The following is a 20,238-nucleotide window of genomic DNA, read 5'->3' on the forward strand; positions in this document are numbered from 1 at the left end:
ACGCAGCTCTAACAAAAAAACGACTAATTTATTGAAAAAAAGGGAACAAACATCATGAAGCTAGGAACCTCTTACGCGTTTCATCCCGCAAGGGACTTTGTCAAAGAGTGAGTGGTGAACCTGCCTGTTCTGTTTTGACTGACAGATTAAATCTGTCAGTGGTGATATTGGATACCGAGGCTTGAGCCTCATTACTCCAAGTTCTCTTGTTGAGTATATTGTCGCACACTTTAGAAAGCTTCTTGATCTGTGTTACTTGCCACAGTTGAGTTAGTTTCACAGGGTCAGCGCTGTGATGGGTCGTGGGTAGCGGTCAAATGGGTTTGCAGAGATCGCAGCAAGCTTCTTGATCAGCGGATTTGAGTTCTGGTCCAGTTCCTTGTAGAATTTCTCGTTGAGCTTCTTTAGATGTTCATCCAACATCTCAATGCCCAGCTCCCTATGAAGGTCCGCTATTCTTGTAGGAAGTGGTGCGTTGGACGCAATCCGCAGCGCCTTGTTCTGTAGTTTTTGATGAGATGATCTGAGCCGTTGGTGGCAGCCACTCCACACCGGGGAGGCGTATGTCATTGTGGGTCTATTGATCGCCTTGATCACGTTGACTTTGCTCCGGATGGGCATGGTCCTTGTCTTCAGCAGGGGGTACAGTGCTGCCAGCTTGGCTGTTGCCTTCTGTTGAGTCTTCTCAATTTGGTTTCTCCAGCTTAACTTGCTATCTAGGATTACCCCTAGGTAACAGCTGTTTTGGCTCCCATTTGATTGCCTCTCCGTTGAGGCTGATTGGCGGGTGTGTCTTGATCTTCCTTTTGGTAAACAGTGTAGCTGTGGTCTTGCTGGAGTTCAGTCCTACTTGCCAGTTGCTGTACCATGTTGATAGCATGTCTAGTGCTTTCTGGATGTTCTTAGCTACTTCTTTCTCGCTGAAGGACTGGGAGATGACTGCCACATCATCTGCGTAGTGTGCCAGTTGAGTCTTGTGGAGGTCTGCGGGGATGTCATTCATGAAGAGGTTGAACAGGAATGGTCCCAGGACTGATCCCTGCGGCACGCCTGCACAGATGGGGCGTGAGTGGTGAACTATCTCATACACCTCTATATACCACCAGCTTGACTGTGATAGGTCAATAATAAATTGATTTAGAACGGCAACTCCTATATGCAGCTGTAGGTTAATTAATGAGACTGCCGTTCCATCTATACAAGCATAGTGGTGTGTAGAAGGGGAGAGAAGGATAACAACATACAAGTGTATACATAGTACATGTATAACAACAAATAAACAACTTATTGCAAAACTACTGTAAAATAGTATAAACAGTAGTAGCAAAAGATCATTTAAAACCAACATTCAAGCAACATAGATGAAAACAAGGAATGGATTAGAATATAAAGAAATTATATAATAAAGAAAGATAAACGACAGGTAAAAAATATATATTATATGACAATAAGCAATATTGAAAAGTATATTATAACCACTCAACATAATAAAACAATTATAATAATCATAAATAATAACCTGTCTTATATCAATATAAATGAAAGAAATAAAAATAAGAAATTGTCAAAAATGAAAACAATAATAAAGAAGATAAATATAAAAATAAATATATTAATAATAGAAATATAGCATATCATAAATATACTGATAATAAAGTATACATAATATCCCATATGGTGAGCAACAGCATATATCTAAATGACATTATAACAACACCAGAGAAGCAAAAAGCAGAAGCAAGCAAAAACTTAAACATATTTCTTTAGTTAGACTAGGAAATGTTTAAGCTCCCAATCGGTATTAATACCGTAGGGATGCAATGTATTCATGATATAGATCCAGTGCCCAGACAGAGGCACCTATCTCACCAAGAGATAGTGAGCTGGCACTGAGAACAGGAGGGAGGGAGGCGCTGTTCTCATTGTCTGGCTCATAATTCCCACCTTCCTTGCCTCAGCCTCCCTGTCACAAGTTCAGACCGGATTGGCCAACACAGATGAGCCCTCATTCTGTGATTGGCTCCCCATTCAGCATCAATGCTGGGATTGGTCGTTGCCCCGTTCTCCATGATTTTCCATTGAGAACTGCAACCTAGAAAAGCAGCGACCAATTTGAGTTCCACAAGCCTCTCCTGGGTTGGCATGAAGATAGACTAAGCGGGGGGCTTTGAGGATGTGCCAGAGACACCTGAAGTCGAGGCTGCTTGTACGCCAAGCTGGAGATTTGAAGTTACCTTTCCACAACTTGCATCCAGCGGTGCTTGGAAACTCATGACCTACGGCAAAAGTGGAATCTGCTCTGTTAAAGTCATGTTGGTGGCGTCGGCCGAAATTAATACCCGTTTATTTGTTTATCTCTGTGTCCTCTCTGGTGCTTGATCCCACAAAAGAGTCCCGGTCTCTTGCCAGAACACATTAGAAATAAAGCATTCCATTTACATGGGATGCAAGGTGCAACCAGGCATGCAAAAAAACCCCTGTATCTCAGGGGCCTTGGAGCCAGATGAACCCAAGTGACAGGGCGTAACCTTTATTAACCGGTCTCTGGGCCTCATTCCATCACAAGCATAGCTAAGGTCTCTGTACTTAGGGAGGAGCCTAAGTAGACGCCGGCCTGTTTACACATTCAGCTACCTGTGTGGAAGCGGAAGTGGTGACGTCACCGCGCTGACACCGGAGCATCGCGAGATACACGCGGCTACCGGAAAGGACTGCCAGGGACTGGTGTTTGCTGCTGGACAGCCGGGTCGGGCGCTCCTATTGATTTTAAAACTCACTGTGTCAGTGAGTATATGTCTGTTTGTGCATTGGAGGTATTAAAAGGTTTTTAGGTATTGCGCAATCCTCTGCCCCCTTTTTTATCCCTGGTTGGAGTTGCATATACAGGAATACGGGAGTGGACACAGATGACAACACCTGGAGAAAAAGATTCTATCTGAGCCTATCCGAAGACGGCGCACCTCGTGGGGTTCGTGCTGTGCCTGAAAACGCTGGGACTTGGAAAATCACAGATTCTCTCCACTGCATGCTGTCTGCTTTGCATCTAGTAAGTAGGTACGGGTTGAAGCTGTATATGGGGGAATTCATTTGATGAAACAATACTGCGCAATGTTTTGTCCATGGTTTTTATCATACACCACAGGATAACAGTCTGCAGCAAAAAAGAAAAAAACTCCTCCCGTTTTTCTTCACAAATCTTGGGAACTGAGTCCATTTACCACTCAAACATCTGAAAGGAAGGACTCCACTCTCATCACTTATATCCTTTATTTTTATGGACATTGCTTTTTATAGTAATATTCACAAATATATTGTACACTTTGCGCCAGGTTATTTTCTATATTTCTATATTCACTATTGCATCCAGCGGTGCTTGGAAACTCATGACCTGCGGCAAAAGTAGAATCTGCTCCGTTAAAGTCATGTTGGTGGCGTCGGCCGAAATTAATACCCGTTTATTTGTTTATCTCTGTGTCCTCTCTGGTGCTTGATCCCACAAAAGAGTCCCGGTCTCTTGACAGAACACATTAGAAATAAAGCATTCCATTTACATGGGATGCAAGGTGCAACCAGGCATGCAAAAAAAACCTGTATCTCAGGGGCCTTGGAGCCAGATGAACCCAAGTGACAGGGCGTAACCTTTATTAACCGGTCCCTGGGCCTCATTCCATCACAAGCATAGCTAAGGTCTCTGTACATGCAGGGCTGAGAAACCCTTTGTGCAGCTCGCATGTCGAGAGAACTGGCAAATTCTGTGACTGGAGGTGAAGAGCGTTGCAGGAATACAAGGGGGAGTGACCGTGGGAGAAGATCAGACCCGGGGGCAATCAACCCAAAAAGCAGAACATTTTGTCATCCATCCAAATATCCGGACGCCGAGCCCAGCATGGGACATCCTGTCAGCCAAGGAAGCCATTGTTGGGCCCGTTGGTGGATGCTGCTCCCATTGGCCGATTCATATTTCTTTCCGCTGCCCTTTAATTTGCAATCACCCATTTCAAGCCCTGATTGGCCAGTTCAGACAAGACCATGTGTCCTGAATGGCTCCTGTGCATCATTCATGCTGTGATTGGCCGCAGCCCTGTTTGCCATGATTTGCTAGGGAAGCAAGAAATCTATGAAATGGGAACCCAATCAGTTTCAGATCTTATTCTGATCCTAACGTGGTGATAGATTAAGCTGTGCCCCCTGAGACTGTGCCAGAGACATTCAAAAATTAGATTGTAAGCTCCTCGGAGCAGGGACTCCTCTTCCTAAATGTAACGTTTGTCTGAAGCACTTATTCCCTTGACCAGTTATTTATATATTATGTGTTATTTATATGATTACCACGTGTATTACTAATGGGAATGGCTATGTACATTAATGGTGCTATACAAATAAAGACATAGGGGGTCATGCACTAAGCTCCGTTAAGTCGTTTTTAGAGCGCAAAGTGCTCTTAGAACGTGATGTTACGCTGAACACGATGCACTAAGCCACGCAAACAGGCACTTTGCGCTCTAAAACTGACTTTTCTCAGGAAATATTTCAAAGTCCAACTTTGTTTGCGTTAAATTCTGCCCTCAAGCGGGATGCACTAAGCTACGTAACCTTAGCGTACGCAAAAGTTGCGTTCAACAGAACACGTCAGCTCAAGGTAGACGCAAAAAAAGCTGGACTTTGAAAAATTTCTTGCTCTACATTTTTGCATGCGCAAAACCCATACAACAGGCCGGCGGGTGTCCCCGAGAGACCCCACGGGGGTCCCCGAGAGAGATCGGGGGTCGCGCGGGTGTCCCCGGCTTACCCCGCGGGAGTCCCGGGGTACCCGCGGGCCTGCGGTACCAATGTTGTGCTTACAAAAATAGTATACATTATTTCTAACTAAATACACCCCCCTAACACATACAGTACAATAATGTGAAAAATAACTATTATTCAGATATGGATAATAGATTATTTGCCCATTATTAAATACTGCATTAGCATACATAAATAAAGTAAATAAATACAGTTATACTTACCACAACAACAGGTCTCTCTGTCCTCCGTTGAAAGAAAGCATACATAATATACATAATAAAGACATTCTAATGGCCCCTAACCCCTTAATCACCTTAGCGTTTACTAACCGCTATAGTCATTAAGTGGTTAACCCAGCCTGCCCCGATACACACCCGGGAGGCCTAAGCACCCACCCTGAACTGACTATACCCACCCTGTACCCATTGAGTAGTATAGTGGTACATCATACCCATATAATAATAATATGGGCATGATAAGCCTCTATAGCACTCAACGGGCACCCTAATTACAATACATTAATGCACCAGATACACAATAATAAAACCTAACTCCAAAAAAACATACTTCACTAAATAAAAACAGTAGCCAGCTAATCCAATGAATACAAGCAATAACAACATCAACAATGAATTAATTAAACCATTAACCAATCAAAACAATTAATTCCTAAACCAACTCAAAATGAATAGTAACACTAACCAATCAAGCCAATTAATTACTACAACATTAATGAATGTAAACATTAAAAGACAAAGAAATACATTCAAACACTATCTGAAATAACAATTAAATGCATTAGCTAACATAATACAACATTAACTACAAATGAAAACCAATCGCAAACATTTTATTAGCATTAAGCAGGAAAAAAAAACCAATGACATCCACATAAGAAACTGACATAAAAAAAACCAACAGCAATAACAAGCCACAAATGCCCCCCAAATATTGTCATAATAATGTATTAATCTGTACCTTAAAGTGGTACAGATTAATATATTATCAGTCAATGTGCCTCCCCCAAAAAATAAAAAAACACATCCAATGAAGAAACCTGTTAAAAGAGACATTTACAAACATTGAATATATTACTTACCATTAGAAGCGGTGGCCCTCCGACTCCCGGGGTAACAGGAAGCTCACGTACCTTGAAGGCCTCAAACAGCATCCGATGCCATCGCCATGAAGATGCGGCTCAGGTACCCAAATCTTCATTTTTCTTTCTTTAATCACCTTCTTCTATCTTCATCTGTCACCATTTCTTGATATTCTTTTTCTTCTATCTTCATCTGTCAATCCAAAAAGAAACCATGGTAAATCCCAACCGATGTTGTCTCGTCGTCCTCTTGGGCTCAAACGAGGCGTCACGGCCTTAAATGGGGCTGTGACGTCACATTTAGCCTCAAAAGGGTTAACAGCCACCTGATTGGCTGTTAAACAAATGTTCCGACTTTATTTTTTTTTTTTTTACATGACATCACTTAAAGGAAATGATGTCAGCCAATCAGAATGGCTGTGCTTCATTTGCCTTTAAGATGATTTCACTAAATCCAAGATGGCTGGTGTCACATGGTATCACACGGCGTCCACACTCTGATTGGCTGAAATACCATGTAACGCCGGCTTTGTGACGTCATCTTAAAGGCAAATGAAGCACAGCCAATCTGATTGGCTGGCATCATTCCCTTAAAGTGACGTCATGTAACAAAAAAAAAAATTATAGTCGGAACATGGTTTTAACAGCCAATCAGGTGACTGTTAACCATTTTGAGGCTAAATGTGACATTACAAGCCGTATTTAAGGCCGTGACGCCTCATTTGAGCCGAAGAAGACGACGAGACAACAACGGTTGGGATTCACCATGGGTTTTTTTGGACTGACAGATGAAGATAGAAGATAAAGAAGATCAAGACATGGTGACAGAAGAAGATAGAAGAAGGTGATTAAAGAAAGAAAAAAGAAGATTTGGGTACCTGATCCGGATCTTCATGGCGATGGCATCGGATGCTGTTTGAGGCCTTCAAGGTACGTGAGCTTCCTGTTACCCCGGGAGTTGGAGGGGCACCGCTTCTAATGGTAAGTACTATATTGAATGTTTGTAAATGTCTATTATTACAGGTTTCTTCATTGGATGTGTTTTTTTTATTTTTGGGGGAGGCACATTGACTGATAATATATTAATCTGTACCACTTTAAGGTACAGATGATTACATTATTATGACAATATTTGGGGGGCATTTGTGGCTTGGTATTGCTGTTGGTTGTTTTAATTTCAATTTCTTATGTGGATGTGATTGTTTATTTTTTTCCTGCTTAATGCTAATAAAATGTTTGCGATTGGTGTTCGTTTGTAGTTAATGTTGTGTTATATTAGCTAATGCATTTTATGGTTATTTCAGATATTGTTTGAATTTATTTCTTTGTCTTTTAATGTTTACATTCATTAATGTTGTAGTAATTCATTGGTTTGATTGGTTAATGCTACTATTCATTTTGAGTTGGTTTAGGAATTAATTGGTTTCATTGGTTAATGGTTTAATTAATTCATTGTTCATGTTGTTTATTGCTTGTATTCATTGGCTTAGCTGGCTACTGTTTTTATTTACTTTATTTAGGTATGCTAATGCAGTGTTTAATAATGGGCAAATAATCTTTTATCCATATGTGGATAATAGTTATTTTGCACATTACTGTACTGTATGGGTTTGGGCGGAGAGTCGTGTATTGATGTTTAAATCTTTTTTTAATATACATGTGTTTCATAGTGTAGATGTGCAGGTGGTCTCCGGAGCTGACCCGCATTGGTTTTATGTCCGGTGACCCCCTGCTTCCTGAGATACAGGCACCTTTATGGGGTGCCGGTATCCCCTGCAGTTTCAAGCTTCCACGTCACGTGACCGGGACATTTAAATGCTGCAGGGGATACCGGCACCCCATAACGGGGCCTGTATCTCCTGAAGTAGGGGGTCCTCGGACCTGAAACCAATGCGGTTCAGCTCCGGAGACCCCCTGCTCATGTACACTATTATTAAAATGATTTTAATTAGTGTATGATCGCTTGTGTAACAGCCTTGCATGGAGATGGCATATCACCATGCAAATGTTACATGCAGCTTTTTTTTCTATCAGCTAGCGTATGGGAAGTTTAAGAATGCTAGCAGGGGAAATAAAAGCAACACGTACGCTGTGGGTGTTTTGAGCACATACGTTAAAAAATGGGCTCAAGGCCTTAGTGAAACGCGTCCCCGGCCTCACTTTTTAACGGACATGCTATTTTTTAACATTAGAACACAAACCCATTGAGCTTAGTGCATAGCCCCCATACAATACAATGAGGCTGGAGCTTTTCAGGCTTTTCATTCTCTCCCTTCATTTACATTTCACAAAACAATCTAACAGCTGTTTAGATTACAGATATTCAAAGACATACTAACATATGTTTTAGAAATATAAACTATATTTTAAACATGATAGAAGTTAGACGATATGTAGCAAGCTGTGCAAAAAAATTCAGTATAATAAGGCAGAACTATGCTTATAGGAGATCATGTTAATATGGATATTAAGTTAAAGGTGACACTGTATGCATATATGTGTGTTTATTTCCCAGAATCCATAGCTGCAGTGGAAACATGGTATAACACAAGATAATGGTGATATGCCAGGTTACAGACAATATACTATATACAATATTTCCTCTACAGAGGAGAGTAGAAAGGTATGCAGATTGATACATTGAATCAAACACTGAATGTTTTCAATTTAGAGAGATACCTTCCCCCTGAGATTATTATTGTAGATTGGTTGCAACATATATCACTGTTACACTAGTTTGTAAGAGTAGCTAATGATAGCAATTGTATAGGAGATAGTTACTTAGTAGGATTGGTTAGTGGAGATTGTGACACATTTGAGCACTAAGTAGTTATTTGCATAGAAAATGATCACACTAGTGTTATTAACGTGGTCGCTTGAGCACCTGTTTAGGTAAAAGTAATCACCATGTTGGTTTAGGCACATAATAATAATAATAATAATAATAATAATAATAATAATAATAATAATAATAATAATAATAATAATGTTATTGTTGTTATTATTATTATTATTATTATTATTATTATTATTATTATTATTATTATTATTATATGTTAGATTTAATTCACTGAGGTTGTCACAAACAACGTATTAATTTTATTTTACTTATTTCTGTGGGGAAAAAAAATATGGTCTCCAAAAAATTAGAGTATTGAATGTATTGATTCCAATGCATATGTAATGCATTTTATCTATAAATAATAAAAGAACAAAACAGCATTGGATACGTTATAGATAATATATTAATTAGAGGAGGTGAACTATTGGAAAAAAACAACTGTTTTTCTCTTCACCACTTAAAGTAATGATTGGTAGGTTCATGTGTAATGTTTGTTCATAGTAATAGTGTGACAGGTATTAAAAGTGAAGGCTTATTAAGAATGGGATATTGAGTGCAGCTTTGGGGAAAATATCTCTTCAATTTGTAGTTACAAATAACTAACTGACTTATTCAGGATACATAAGAAATCTATAGTTTAAAAAAGAATGAACAGTATGAGAAGATGCATTAATTAATAATAAAAAAAACATATTGAAACAATGGAAATATATCCTTATCCAGATCTGCCTAAATGGTGAAATAGTTTGACAAGCATTGGAAAAAAGATGCAAAAACACAGCAACAATTAATGCATAATTAAATAGTCATCTTACATGCTAATATTGTATCTGAAAAATAAAAAACAAGTCTTGATATAGTTCAGCTTCTGTTTAAATGTATTAGATAGTGTGTATTTACATTGGTAATTTTAATATTTCATATGCAGTGATATAGTTCAATAAATAAGGAATGAGGATACGTTTAATAGATATCTTTAAATACAGGCCCCTGTTCAGTCTAGTTATATTACTCTAACATCAGATGTTCATCTTTATTTAGAAAATACACAATACATTATGGAATATTTAATTTGTGCTTAAACTATAACACATTGTGTATACACATATACAGACTTGGTATTTTAATTAAAAGCAAACTACTGTGACTGGAGCATTAGAGGGAAGCCAAAGAGCCCGGTTAGGAGCTGATCAGATCACACAGAGCAGTGACAGCGAGAAGACATTGAGGGAAGCCCCATTTATAGCGCAGCACTGCCACCGTGTGGTGCTCTGGGAACTGCAGGCATTAAGGAAACGAGCCGCGCGGTTCCGCTTCTTTGTGTCTCTGTGTTCGGGTTTATAATAATAACACAATGTGAACATTAGAAGAAGAGGAACCAAGAAAGTCCCATTGAAGCAATGATCTGGGAAAGAAAACCCCTCATATTACATTTCACCGATTAAAGATCATTTGAATACTTGGTATAAGTACATGTTCCATGTCAGAGAGCTCTGTGCTGTATCTGTGCAAACACTAATGTTATCACATTAAATCTTTTTAATTGTCCCACTTACAAGCACTAAATAAATAATAACTTTATTAGGACGATATCGGTCTGAGGCGGGATTTTTGAACATCGCAACGGCTTTCACAGAACCAATCAGAGCGAAGGGCGGGACCAAAGCAGCCAATCACAGCGACCTGCATCCATAAATACGCAGCTGCAGCGTTTTTTTTCTTTATTAGTTCCTGACCGGAGACGCGCACTGACACAGCAGCACAGGATGGCCCGGACCAAGCAGACCGCCCGGAAATCCACCGGAGGGAAGGCTCCCCGTAAGCAGCTAGCGACCAAGGCTGCCAGAAAGAGCGCACCGGCCACCGGCGGAGTGAAGAAGCCTCACCGGTACCGGCCCGGTACTGTGGCTCTCAGGGAGATCCGCCGCTACCAGAAGTCCACCGAGCTGCTAATCCGCAAGCTGCCCTTCCAGCGCCTGGTCCGGGAGATCGCCCAGGACTTCAAGACTGACCTGCGCTTCCAGAGCTCGGCTGTCATGGCTCTGCAGGAGGCCAGCGAGGCTTATCTGGTGGGGCTCTTCGAGGACACCAACCTGTGCGCTATCCACGCCAAGAGGGTCACCATCATGCCCAAGGACATCCAGCTGGCCCGCAGGATCAGAGGGGAGAGAGCTTAGGCCGGCTGCACCCTGACTTCGTTTACACCCGAAAAACAAAGGCTCTTTTAAGAGCCACCACATTTTCAAAGAAATTGCCTGATCAATATTAACACACGGATACTGATCTCAATATAGAGAATTAAAGAAGTGTGTTATCCTTGTACCAACATATGTACTTGATGTGTGACAATATAGATAAACGCACCTTCAATATTTGTGTATTCTTTGTCATGTGATATATAGACTTGCATGCATAGTCACCATTTCATGCTGTATATGGCTGCACGTAAAGACAAACATGTAAATGTCCCCCCTCCCATGTGCCACTGGTGATCAAACTGAAGTGTTATGGAATAGCATGTGCTTGATGCTTTCAATGTGATGTAAACACTTTTTTTAATAACATGGTGATAAATACGTTTTTCTGATGTAAACTACACTTTTTTAATTTTATATAAATCGTGTATGTGAATATTATGTAGACACAAACAAAACCATAATGTCACCTAATATGTCAGTTTGTCTGAGAAACATTTATTCGTGAAATAGGTTAGGGACTACAAACTTACACATGCACCTTACAGTGCTCGCAGTATCTATTCATATACACTTGTGCTCTGGCAGTGTAACACAAACCCCTGCATGGGATAAGTTGGAGAAACATTCCCAGTTACACATTATGTGCACAGCTCTCTATGTGGGGTTGTGGTGGCTCTTAAAAGAGCCTTTGTGTTTGTAAGAGGCTGAAGTTCTCGGTCTCACTTCTTAGGAGCTGCCGCCCTCTTGGGCTTTGCTGCCTTGGCCTTAGCTGGACTCTTAGCAGCTTTTGGCTTCGCAGCCTTTTTAGCCGCCGGGCTCTTCACAGCCTTCCTGGGCTTGGCAGCTTTAGACTTCTTTGGGCTTTTTGCTGGCTTCTTGGCGGCCGCCGGTTTCTTGACCTTTTCTTCACTCCCGCCGGAGCCTTTTTGGGTTTCTTGGGGGACTTGGCGGGTTTCTTTGCCACTGGGTTCTTGGGTTTCCCCACATCCTTTTTCTTGGCCGCCTTCTCCTTGCTCTCCAGCTGCTTCTTATTCAGCTTGAACGATCCGGAGGCTCCGCTCCCTTTCAGCTGGATCAGGGTTTCCTTGCTCACCAAGCCCTTGAGAGCCAGCTTCAGGCGGCTGTTATTCTTCTCCACATCGTAGCCTCCTGCAGCCAGAGCCTTCTTCAGAGCGGACAGGGAGACCCCGCTGCGCTCCTTAGAGGCGGACACAGCTGTCACTATCAGGTCGGACACGCTGGGACCGGACTTTGCTGGGCGGCTTTTCGAGGCTCCGGCCGCTTTCTTCGGCTGCTTCTTCTTGGCGGCGCTTTCAGCTGGAGGAGGAGGAGCAGGAGCGGTCTCGGCCATTGCAGCTGCAGGTAAAATATCCCAACACACTGACAGAAAGTTATACTGGGGGCGGGGACCTGCCGGGACTTATATAGAGAGCCTGCTGCTCTGTGATTGGTTAGTTATCGGAGTGAGCTTCTCTTTCATTGGGTATAATCACTAAGCCCCGCCCCTGACTCTCATCCTCCCGGATCACAAACACTGCTCTGACTTTGTGTTTCTGAGGCTGCAAGAAAAGTGCATTTTATCCCCTAATTATTATTAACATCCCCCCTTCTTGCATGCAATTTATAAGGAATTATATTCTCTTCACTGCTGTATCATTTTTCTGCTGGGAAAGTACAAACACAATTAGGAATAATGGGTGAAAGTTCGGCTCTGTAGCCCGGGATTTGCCAGATTTCATTCATATCTGTCTATTTCTGTCACTTTTACTTTGCTCAGACTAAATGTGCAACCTCCATCCTCATACAGTGACACTACGGACACATTATTCTACAGTATCAGTTTAAAATAATGTGCATATAAATATATAAACATGGTCTCGGGATTCACTATATATGTACAAGTAGCACAATAATTCCTGTGCAGTGTACATTGCTATTTCATGTTGTTCCATTTCCCCGGTACTAAGCTCTGTATTATTCCATTGTCAGTTATGAATATTGGTTATTAAATGGGAGATTCGAAAAGTTTTGTATTCCATCTGTTCTGCAAATGAATAGTTTATAATGATATGTATGTAACATTATGTTTTCTAAAAACAATCATAGTAACATACACATCATGTGAATGACAGTAAATATATTTTAATAATGTAATAATCAAACAACTATTTTGTTTAAGCTTTATAATACAATTGGGAAGTGTTAAAAATATGTTTATCTGTGGGTTACAAAAAAAATGTGTATGTGATATTAATGGAAGATTAGGTTATTAATCACCCTGTGTGTTACATAACTATGTAATGTCACTATTAGCACTATGTATAGGAACTGACATGTTTTGTGACCATTGTCACCAGAGACCAGAACTTTTAACATCTTTACATCAGGATCACTATCACCAGAAAATAATAATAATAATAAAAATAATAGTACGTTCTTGTATAGCGCTGCTAGTTTTATGTAGCACTTTACAGGGACATTTTGCAGACACAGTCCCTGCCCCGTGGAGCTTACAATCTATTTTGTTGGAGCCAGAGACACAGGGAGATAAAATGACTTGCCCAAGGTCACAAGTAGTTGACACTAGGAGTTGAACCAGGCTTCAAACTCACTCTCAATGCCAGTGTGTTTTACTCAGTGTTTACTCACTGAGCCACTCCTTCTCCTGAATGACACACTAGTTGAATAAACAAAAGTTTATTCTGGCAAGCCAGAAAACACACAACATACACGTGACGGTTGGGGTAGCCAGCCTCACATAATAAGGTAAAGCCTGGCGTCTCTCAGCTGTGTCTCCGTAAAATTCCCACTTGCTCCGCTGACCGGGCTTCTCTGGCGCTTCTCAGCTGAGATCAGTGCTTGTGTATGCTCTTTAACACAAAGCACTTTTTAAAAGCCTGCCAGCGCGTCTCCGATCGCCTCCATAGGTTGTCTGGTTCCCTACACCGGCCTCACTCCTTACATAGCCCCTGCTGGATATCCTTAACATGGAGCAGGGGCCCTTGACCAATCACAACATGTATTGTGACGTTGCCGCCAAACACAGGATGAGCGCTCGCCCTGCTGCACAAATGGGGGAAGGGGATCAGCTTAAGTGCTCAAGACCAACCCTGCAATAGGTCCCCCCGGTCAGCCCCAAATATCCCGCTGGGAAGGCGCCACCAGGTCTGCGGGAAACAATTGGCTCTAGCCCAGTGAAAGCCGGACCCCGGACCTTATTTCTAGCCCTTTCCTGCTCACTATTTTTTTTCACCATGAGCCTTAATGGTCCCCAGGCCTGAGCCTGGGGTGGGCATGCTTTCCCCCGATGGGGAACAATGACAGCCCTTGTGCTTTCTTCTCCTCCGAGCACAAGACTGACTAAATGTGATACTGTGAGGATTCACCGTTCTGCTGCTCCTGCCCCTTTAACCCTCACTTGCCCATTGGACTACCATAACACTCAAGAGTGGCAAACTGGGGTGGAACTTACGCACGGTGCGCGGGTTCTGTGCAGTCCCCTTCGGTCTCTGGGCATGGAGCGCGTTCTTGCTCCTCCTGTCTTGATGCGCAGCGCGCATGCATGGTACACGGTCTTCCCTGTGGTCTGCGGTCTCCGCCCCTCTGACCCGCCCCTGTCCTGGCATCACCCCTATGCAGCGCGGTTACGCCCCTCACTCCGCCTCTACCTCAGCGGGTCCTGCTTCTGGTACCCGGCCCTGTCCTGATATTGCTGTTTTGCGGCGCAGTTGCGCCCCTCTTCTATCTCCATGGGTCTCGCCTCTGGTTTCCGCCCTCATGGTGGTGCGGGTGTCGTGGCGCACAATGACAGCGCGTAACCAGGTCACCTACGGGTTTTGCGGGGGGCATGCACAAATTCTGACGCGGTAGCTATTGGCTGTGTAATAGGACACACCTGCATGATCCAGCAGCCTATCCTGTACCGCACGTCTGCTTCCTGGTTGCCTCCCATTGGTGGGAGGTCCTATAAATATGCTCTCAGAGCTCCCAGTCATTGCCGAGCATAACCTCTGTTTGTGTGACGCTGCACTCATCACCTAGTTCCTGTCTGCCTGAACCCTGCTGCCTGACCCTGCATGGATACTACTCTGTGATGCTCTCCTGCACTGACCTTGGCTTTGGCAACTACTATTCTGTGATGCTCTCCTGCACTGACCCTGGATTTGGAACCACGGCGACGCCACTCTCTCCTGCACTGACCCTTGCTTGGCTCCACGACTACTCTACGCTCTACAACCCTGACCCTGGCTACTTACCCCAACAATCCGCTGCTCTATACTCCAAGATTCACAAGTACCTCACTTACCCTGTCTTCTGTTACCCTGATCCGGCCTGTACGACTGTCCTATTCTGTAGATGTGCCCTTGTTGTTGTGGTTGGCGTTCTATACAAATCCCTACCTCAGCCCCACGGTCACGCCTCGTTTGTAGTGAGCTACGGGTTACAGATACTCCCACTTGGAAGTCTCTGCAAGGGGCGGGCTCATGGACTGTGCCCATCTTGGATAGGCTTACACAGGCCATGAGTCACCACCTTACTTCCTTCACTGGGGGGTCACTGGCTCATAGATTAACCTGTTACTGCTCTGAACATAATAGGGACTTACATAATAGATACACTATGTGGGAAAGAGAGGTATTATGGGACATACCTTCTTACACTGGATAGGGGTAGTTTGGGCAGTTAACACGCAGGTGGCCCAGCCAGTTACACAAGGAGCACTGGCCCTCGTGGGCAACCTCCATCGGCTCTACTTCAACACCCTGGGTTTTTGACTTCTTCCCCCCTGGTTTGGTGGCCTGGGGAGGGTCAGCTACCTTAGGACTTTTGACCGCCAGCACTGGAGTAAGGGAAAGGAAACGCTATTCCAACTGTGGCCGTGTGGCCACTGTCACGATGGACAGAACGTATCAACAATTTTATATTTAGGGAAATAGATTGAGCACACAAGTTGAGCAAAATAAACTGACATTTATTTCCTTAATAGACAGACACACGACAACCTTAGAATATACTTGACAAAACACTTACTGAGGAAGAGAATGGGATAGAATGTCCAGAAGTAAAACAAAGCACCAGAATATTGTCTTTTAAAATGCTGTCCTTTTGCAAGGGGCGTAAATTGCCAGCCCAATAAGTCTGTGAATATTGCAAAGTTCTTTCTGGTCCATTGGGGTTCGTTAGATAACCCCCAGCACTAACGGAATCCTGAAGAAGAGTTATGTCCTTGGTTCTGATGTAATTAACTTGTTGCGTTAGGGAATCGTTGCTGCTGCTCTTATCCGCTTGTAGAAGCAAAGTGGAAATTTGTTCACATTGTAAAAGAGAGACGAAATACAACGGGGATAGCTTAGGGAGCATGTATATAGGGTTGGCTAGCATATCTATAACATACCCGCCCAATCCCCTTCGTGGGAACCTCCATCCCACCAATCTCCATCTTGCCCCCAGTTTGCAGATGGGCACTACAGGGATTTCCAGTTGATACAGCGCCTGTGCAACTCTGACACCTGGGCTGCCTACCATATGAGTGCTCCCCTTTTTACCTGGCTTCTCCCAGGCTAGGAGTTGGACCAAAGGTGTGAACTAGCCCAGATGACTAACAGGATCTCCTGGTCAGCGAGCATCCCGGCTAATTCACACTTTGTGGCTCTGGTACTTTCATTTGCAACACTTCCCTAGATCCATAGGCATTGCCCTAACAGGGAGTCTCTGAAGTTTGCAGAAGGAAGTGCCCCCAGCTCATCGGTGTAAAACATGTGGTTACTGGTTGCATTGCAAAGGCAAGTAGAAAAAGCCTCATCCTGCCTGTACATTTAAAACTGCAGCCAGAAAGGCACTTTATCAAAAATATATGTTCTTTTTGTCCTAAAGTCATCACTGGAGTTATCGGCATTCGGCCGTGCCTGGGATGTCTGCCAGCAAGTAGGCAAGCCAGGTGACAGTGCGAAGGCTCCACTTAGACCACCAGCGGGGCTAGGTAAGCCCTTTCAGCACAAGGCTGTTCAGTGGGACGGCGGCATTCACTTTCTGTAGCCCATCGCTGGGAGTTCTGGAGAGCCGGATCCTACCTGATGTCCTTGGAGAAGCAAGGCAGGGAAGCTCAGTGTAGCAGGCGGGACGCTGATGTGGTAGTGGTTGTGGCCACTATTTGTGGGGCTAAGCACCCGGAGACCGAGACCCTGAAGACTATCTCAGAGGCGGACCTCAACCCTCCAGGGCTTTCCCCAGTTGCCATTCCAACTATGGTGTATAATTGTGAGGCTCTGTTTGCCATGTTGGGTCAAGGCGCAATGGCAGACCATCACCTACAGTTAACCTAAATACTGAGAGACCTTGTCAGACCTTCTCCTGCCCTATCCCAGACCCCGAAATGAGGCCCCAGTACCTCCCTGGGGTCTGATAATTTATAAATAACATACCTCCCCACACACCACATTTTTCACCATTGTGTCCAGTATTTTTGGACAAGACACTTGGCAACCCTAGTGCTGGCAAGCCAAGTACTTCCAGAAGCTGACTCTACATGAGTCGAGCCGAGGTTGAGTCAGCCATGAGCCAGAGGGGCTGAACGAGAGATTGACCGAGACATTGCCGGTGAATCTGTCTCCATGAGAGCAACCTTGCTGGCTTAGGAATGTGCCACACAGGTGCTTTGACTTCTGGACGCCAAGATGACGGACGACGGTGTGCCCCCAAGTACACAGCAAGAAAAGTGGGTACTGACCCCTGCTACTATGCCGGTTAGGAGAGCACCCCAAATTGTTGACTCTCTGCAAGTCACCAAGCCATGTGGGTCAGCCGGGTGCCGAAGATGCTTTAGCAAAGACGGCAGAGGATGCCCATGAGGGCCAGTGCTCCCGGGGAGACCAGTTAAACCATCTGCGGATGAGTACCCCAACACATCCCAATCAAGTATCCCCAATCTGGGGCAAAGTCCCCAAACAACAGGGCTTACCGACTATGAGAGGCTAGCCCCAGCAAAAGAACCACAAGCAGTTGTGCGGTTCCAGCGGAGGACCCAGTCAGCGATCCCTACGGCTGTGTGCAGCCATCAGGCTGGAGGACTATGCAGTCCATAGAAGAACAGTTTTGCATCCATGGGTCCCAGGTAATCGGCAGGCGTTTGGACTGGGGGACCCCAACACTACAGCACCTCTTGAGCAACCTGATATGGTTAGTCCAGAGCATCCAATCCCAGGAACGGGGATGCGGGTGGAGCTGCCAGAGGATGCTATTTGACTGCTTTCACAGGGTGCAAATGTTGGGTAGTTGTCCAGGCGGAGGTGCCTTTGGTGCTGCTGCCAGACACAGTGTTTCTTGTTCCCCAGCTTTTGGTGCCAAAGAGTGTCATGATCTGTGAAGAGACAAGGCAGGTAAGACCAGACAAAGCCCAACCAAGCAAAACCTGTGTCCATAATTACTTGAATACCAACCCCCCCCCCCCCCCACCTTTTTCAAATCTTCTGACAGTGTGACGGAGGGTGAACGGCCAGAGCTCAGTGAGTGGTCCCCCGATATGGAGGGCATGAGACCTCAGTTGGCTGAGTCTGTCTGTTCAGTCCCCCAGACCTTATGTGTTTTTTGTACTGTGCCAGCTATGGGCAGAGAGGGGCCAGCTATTGTGTCACTGGGTGGGTAGGGAACAGTGTTTATAGGGAGCTAAGGAGATCCTGCTTATGGGGCATTAAGGGGTTGCTCACACCAGAGCCTGTCTAGTGCAAATGTTCTGTGGGTTGAAGGCATCCCGGGAGGCATCAGCGTTTGACCGTGCCCGGGAAACCTGCCGGCCGGAAGGCATGGCCAGGGGACAGTGTGAGAGCTCCCAGGAGAATGCCACCGGGACTAGGTGAGCATTTCCAGTGAGAGGCTGGGAGTGGATCGGCGGTATTTGTAGTATATAACCCTCCAAAGGGAGATTGAGAGAGCCAGGCTCTGCCCAACGACCTCTCAGTAGCAATGGGAGAAGGCTTAGTGGAGCAGGGTGATACAGATCTGAAGCTCGCAGCTCCCCAGTGGGAGTGGAAGCAAAGCACGGCTGACTACCCCAATACCGTGTGCAATGGCCACCTTTGCCAGGCTTATTGTGCCCAATGTATAGGATTTTTTCTTTGTTTAACCCTTCCAGAAAAGAGCTAATCACTGATGTCTGGAAGTGGAAAACTGTATAAAGTGGGGATAGGGATGTGGTAACTACACATCAACACAAACATTTTATCATGCCGTGATGGTCTTCACCTACTGCTGACAGTCTTTACTTCAATCCTCTGCAGATGTGGGACCTGTCCTGTCAAGGCAACCCGCTTCATCGTCCGCTGACCTGGGACCTCTCCTGAAACCTGGTAAGTGAGAAATAATGTTCCTTGATTGCAAGTGTCAAATCTATGGTGTGTCTTACAATCACTGGCAGCTTACACAAGAGGAAATACGGTAATACAAATAACACATATAGTCCAGGTCCCCTCTGGACTTCCCCCTTGTTCCCCGGCCCCCCTGGTTCCGCATATTAAGAGATACACCGTTGCTTATAGTTTATGTTGTTGTTTCTTGTTTATTTATTGTAAGGTCCGGGGGAACACCTCTCTCTAAAGGGGCTCCCCCCGTGACTTTACTCACCCCCACTCCAGCTCTGCCTTCTCGACGCTGCGGGCGGGATCTCCCTTCTCCTCCGCTTCCCGTGGCGGCTTCTGATCTCGCGCATACGCGCGCACGGCAGAGGACTTTTACGTCCTCCCTCAGGGGGAGTTCCCGCCCCCAGCTGAGGCTGCGCACGCCTCTCCCGCGCGGCGCACATGCCTGATGTGCGTGCACCGCTCAAAAGCTGCACATCTAGCACAGCTGTGGTGAGTTTCTCCCTACCAATCCCTATCTTTCCTGGGACCGCTCCCTTGTTACTCCCCCTCTCCCTATTGGTCCTTCCTCCTACTTATACCTTGCTCAGCCATTCATTCTTTGGCTGAGCATAGCTTTGTTTGACCTGTGTTAACCACGGTCGTGCCTGCCTCAGTTCCTGTCTCTTTGTCTCCTTAGTGATCCCTTGCGTACCGAACCGGCCTGGCTGTGGACCCGCTCTGGTCTTCTACCCTTGGTTTGTATCCTGACCTCCTGGACTCCCCGACCCCTCCACCTCGGTTTGCGGATTCCGACCTGCCTCCCGGCTCTGGACCCCAGGCTCTCGGTACCACCTATCTTCTGGAACCTCCCTTCTCGTCTGGCGAGTATCTTACTTTATCTTATACTCCCAGACGGTTCCAGACGCCTATTTTCCACTTTCCAGGCATGTCCCCGTAGCTGTGGGTGCAGTTTGTTACCCA

The 20,238-nt window shown here is 44.7% G+C and overlaps 1 protein-coding gene across 1 annotated transcript; it reads left to right on the plus strand.

Moving 5' to 3' along the window:
• Window positions 1–10,443: 10,443 nt before the first annotated feature.
• On the plus strand, window positions 10,444–11,319 carry LOC142485865 (histone H3). Its single transcript, XM_075584578.1, has one exon. It carries the CDS (start codon window positions 10,493–10,495, stop codon window positions 10,901–10,903), a length of 411 nt encoding a protein of 136 aa, XP_075440693.1. The 5' UTR covers window positions 10,444–10,492; the 3' UTR covers window positions 10,904–11,319.
• The last annotated feature ends 8,919 nt before the right edge of the window (window positions 11,320–20,238 follow it).

Source organism: Ascaphus truei, unplaced genomic scaffold (genome assembly GCF_040206685.1).
Source record: "Ascaphus truei isolate aAscTru1 unplaced genomic scaffold, aAscTru1.hap1 HAP1_SCAFFOLD_662, whole genome shotgun sequence".
Taxonomy (NCBI): domain Eukaryota; kingdom Metazoa; phylum Chordata; class Amphibia; order Anura; family Ascaphidae; genus Ascaphus; species Ascaphus truei.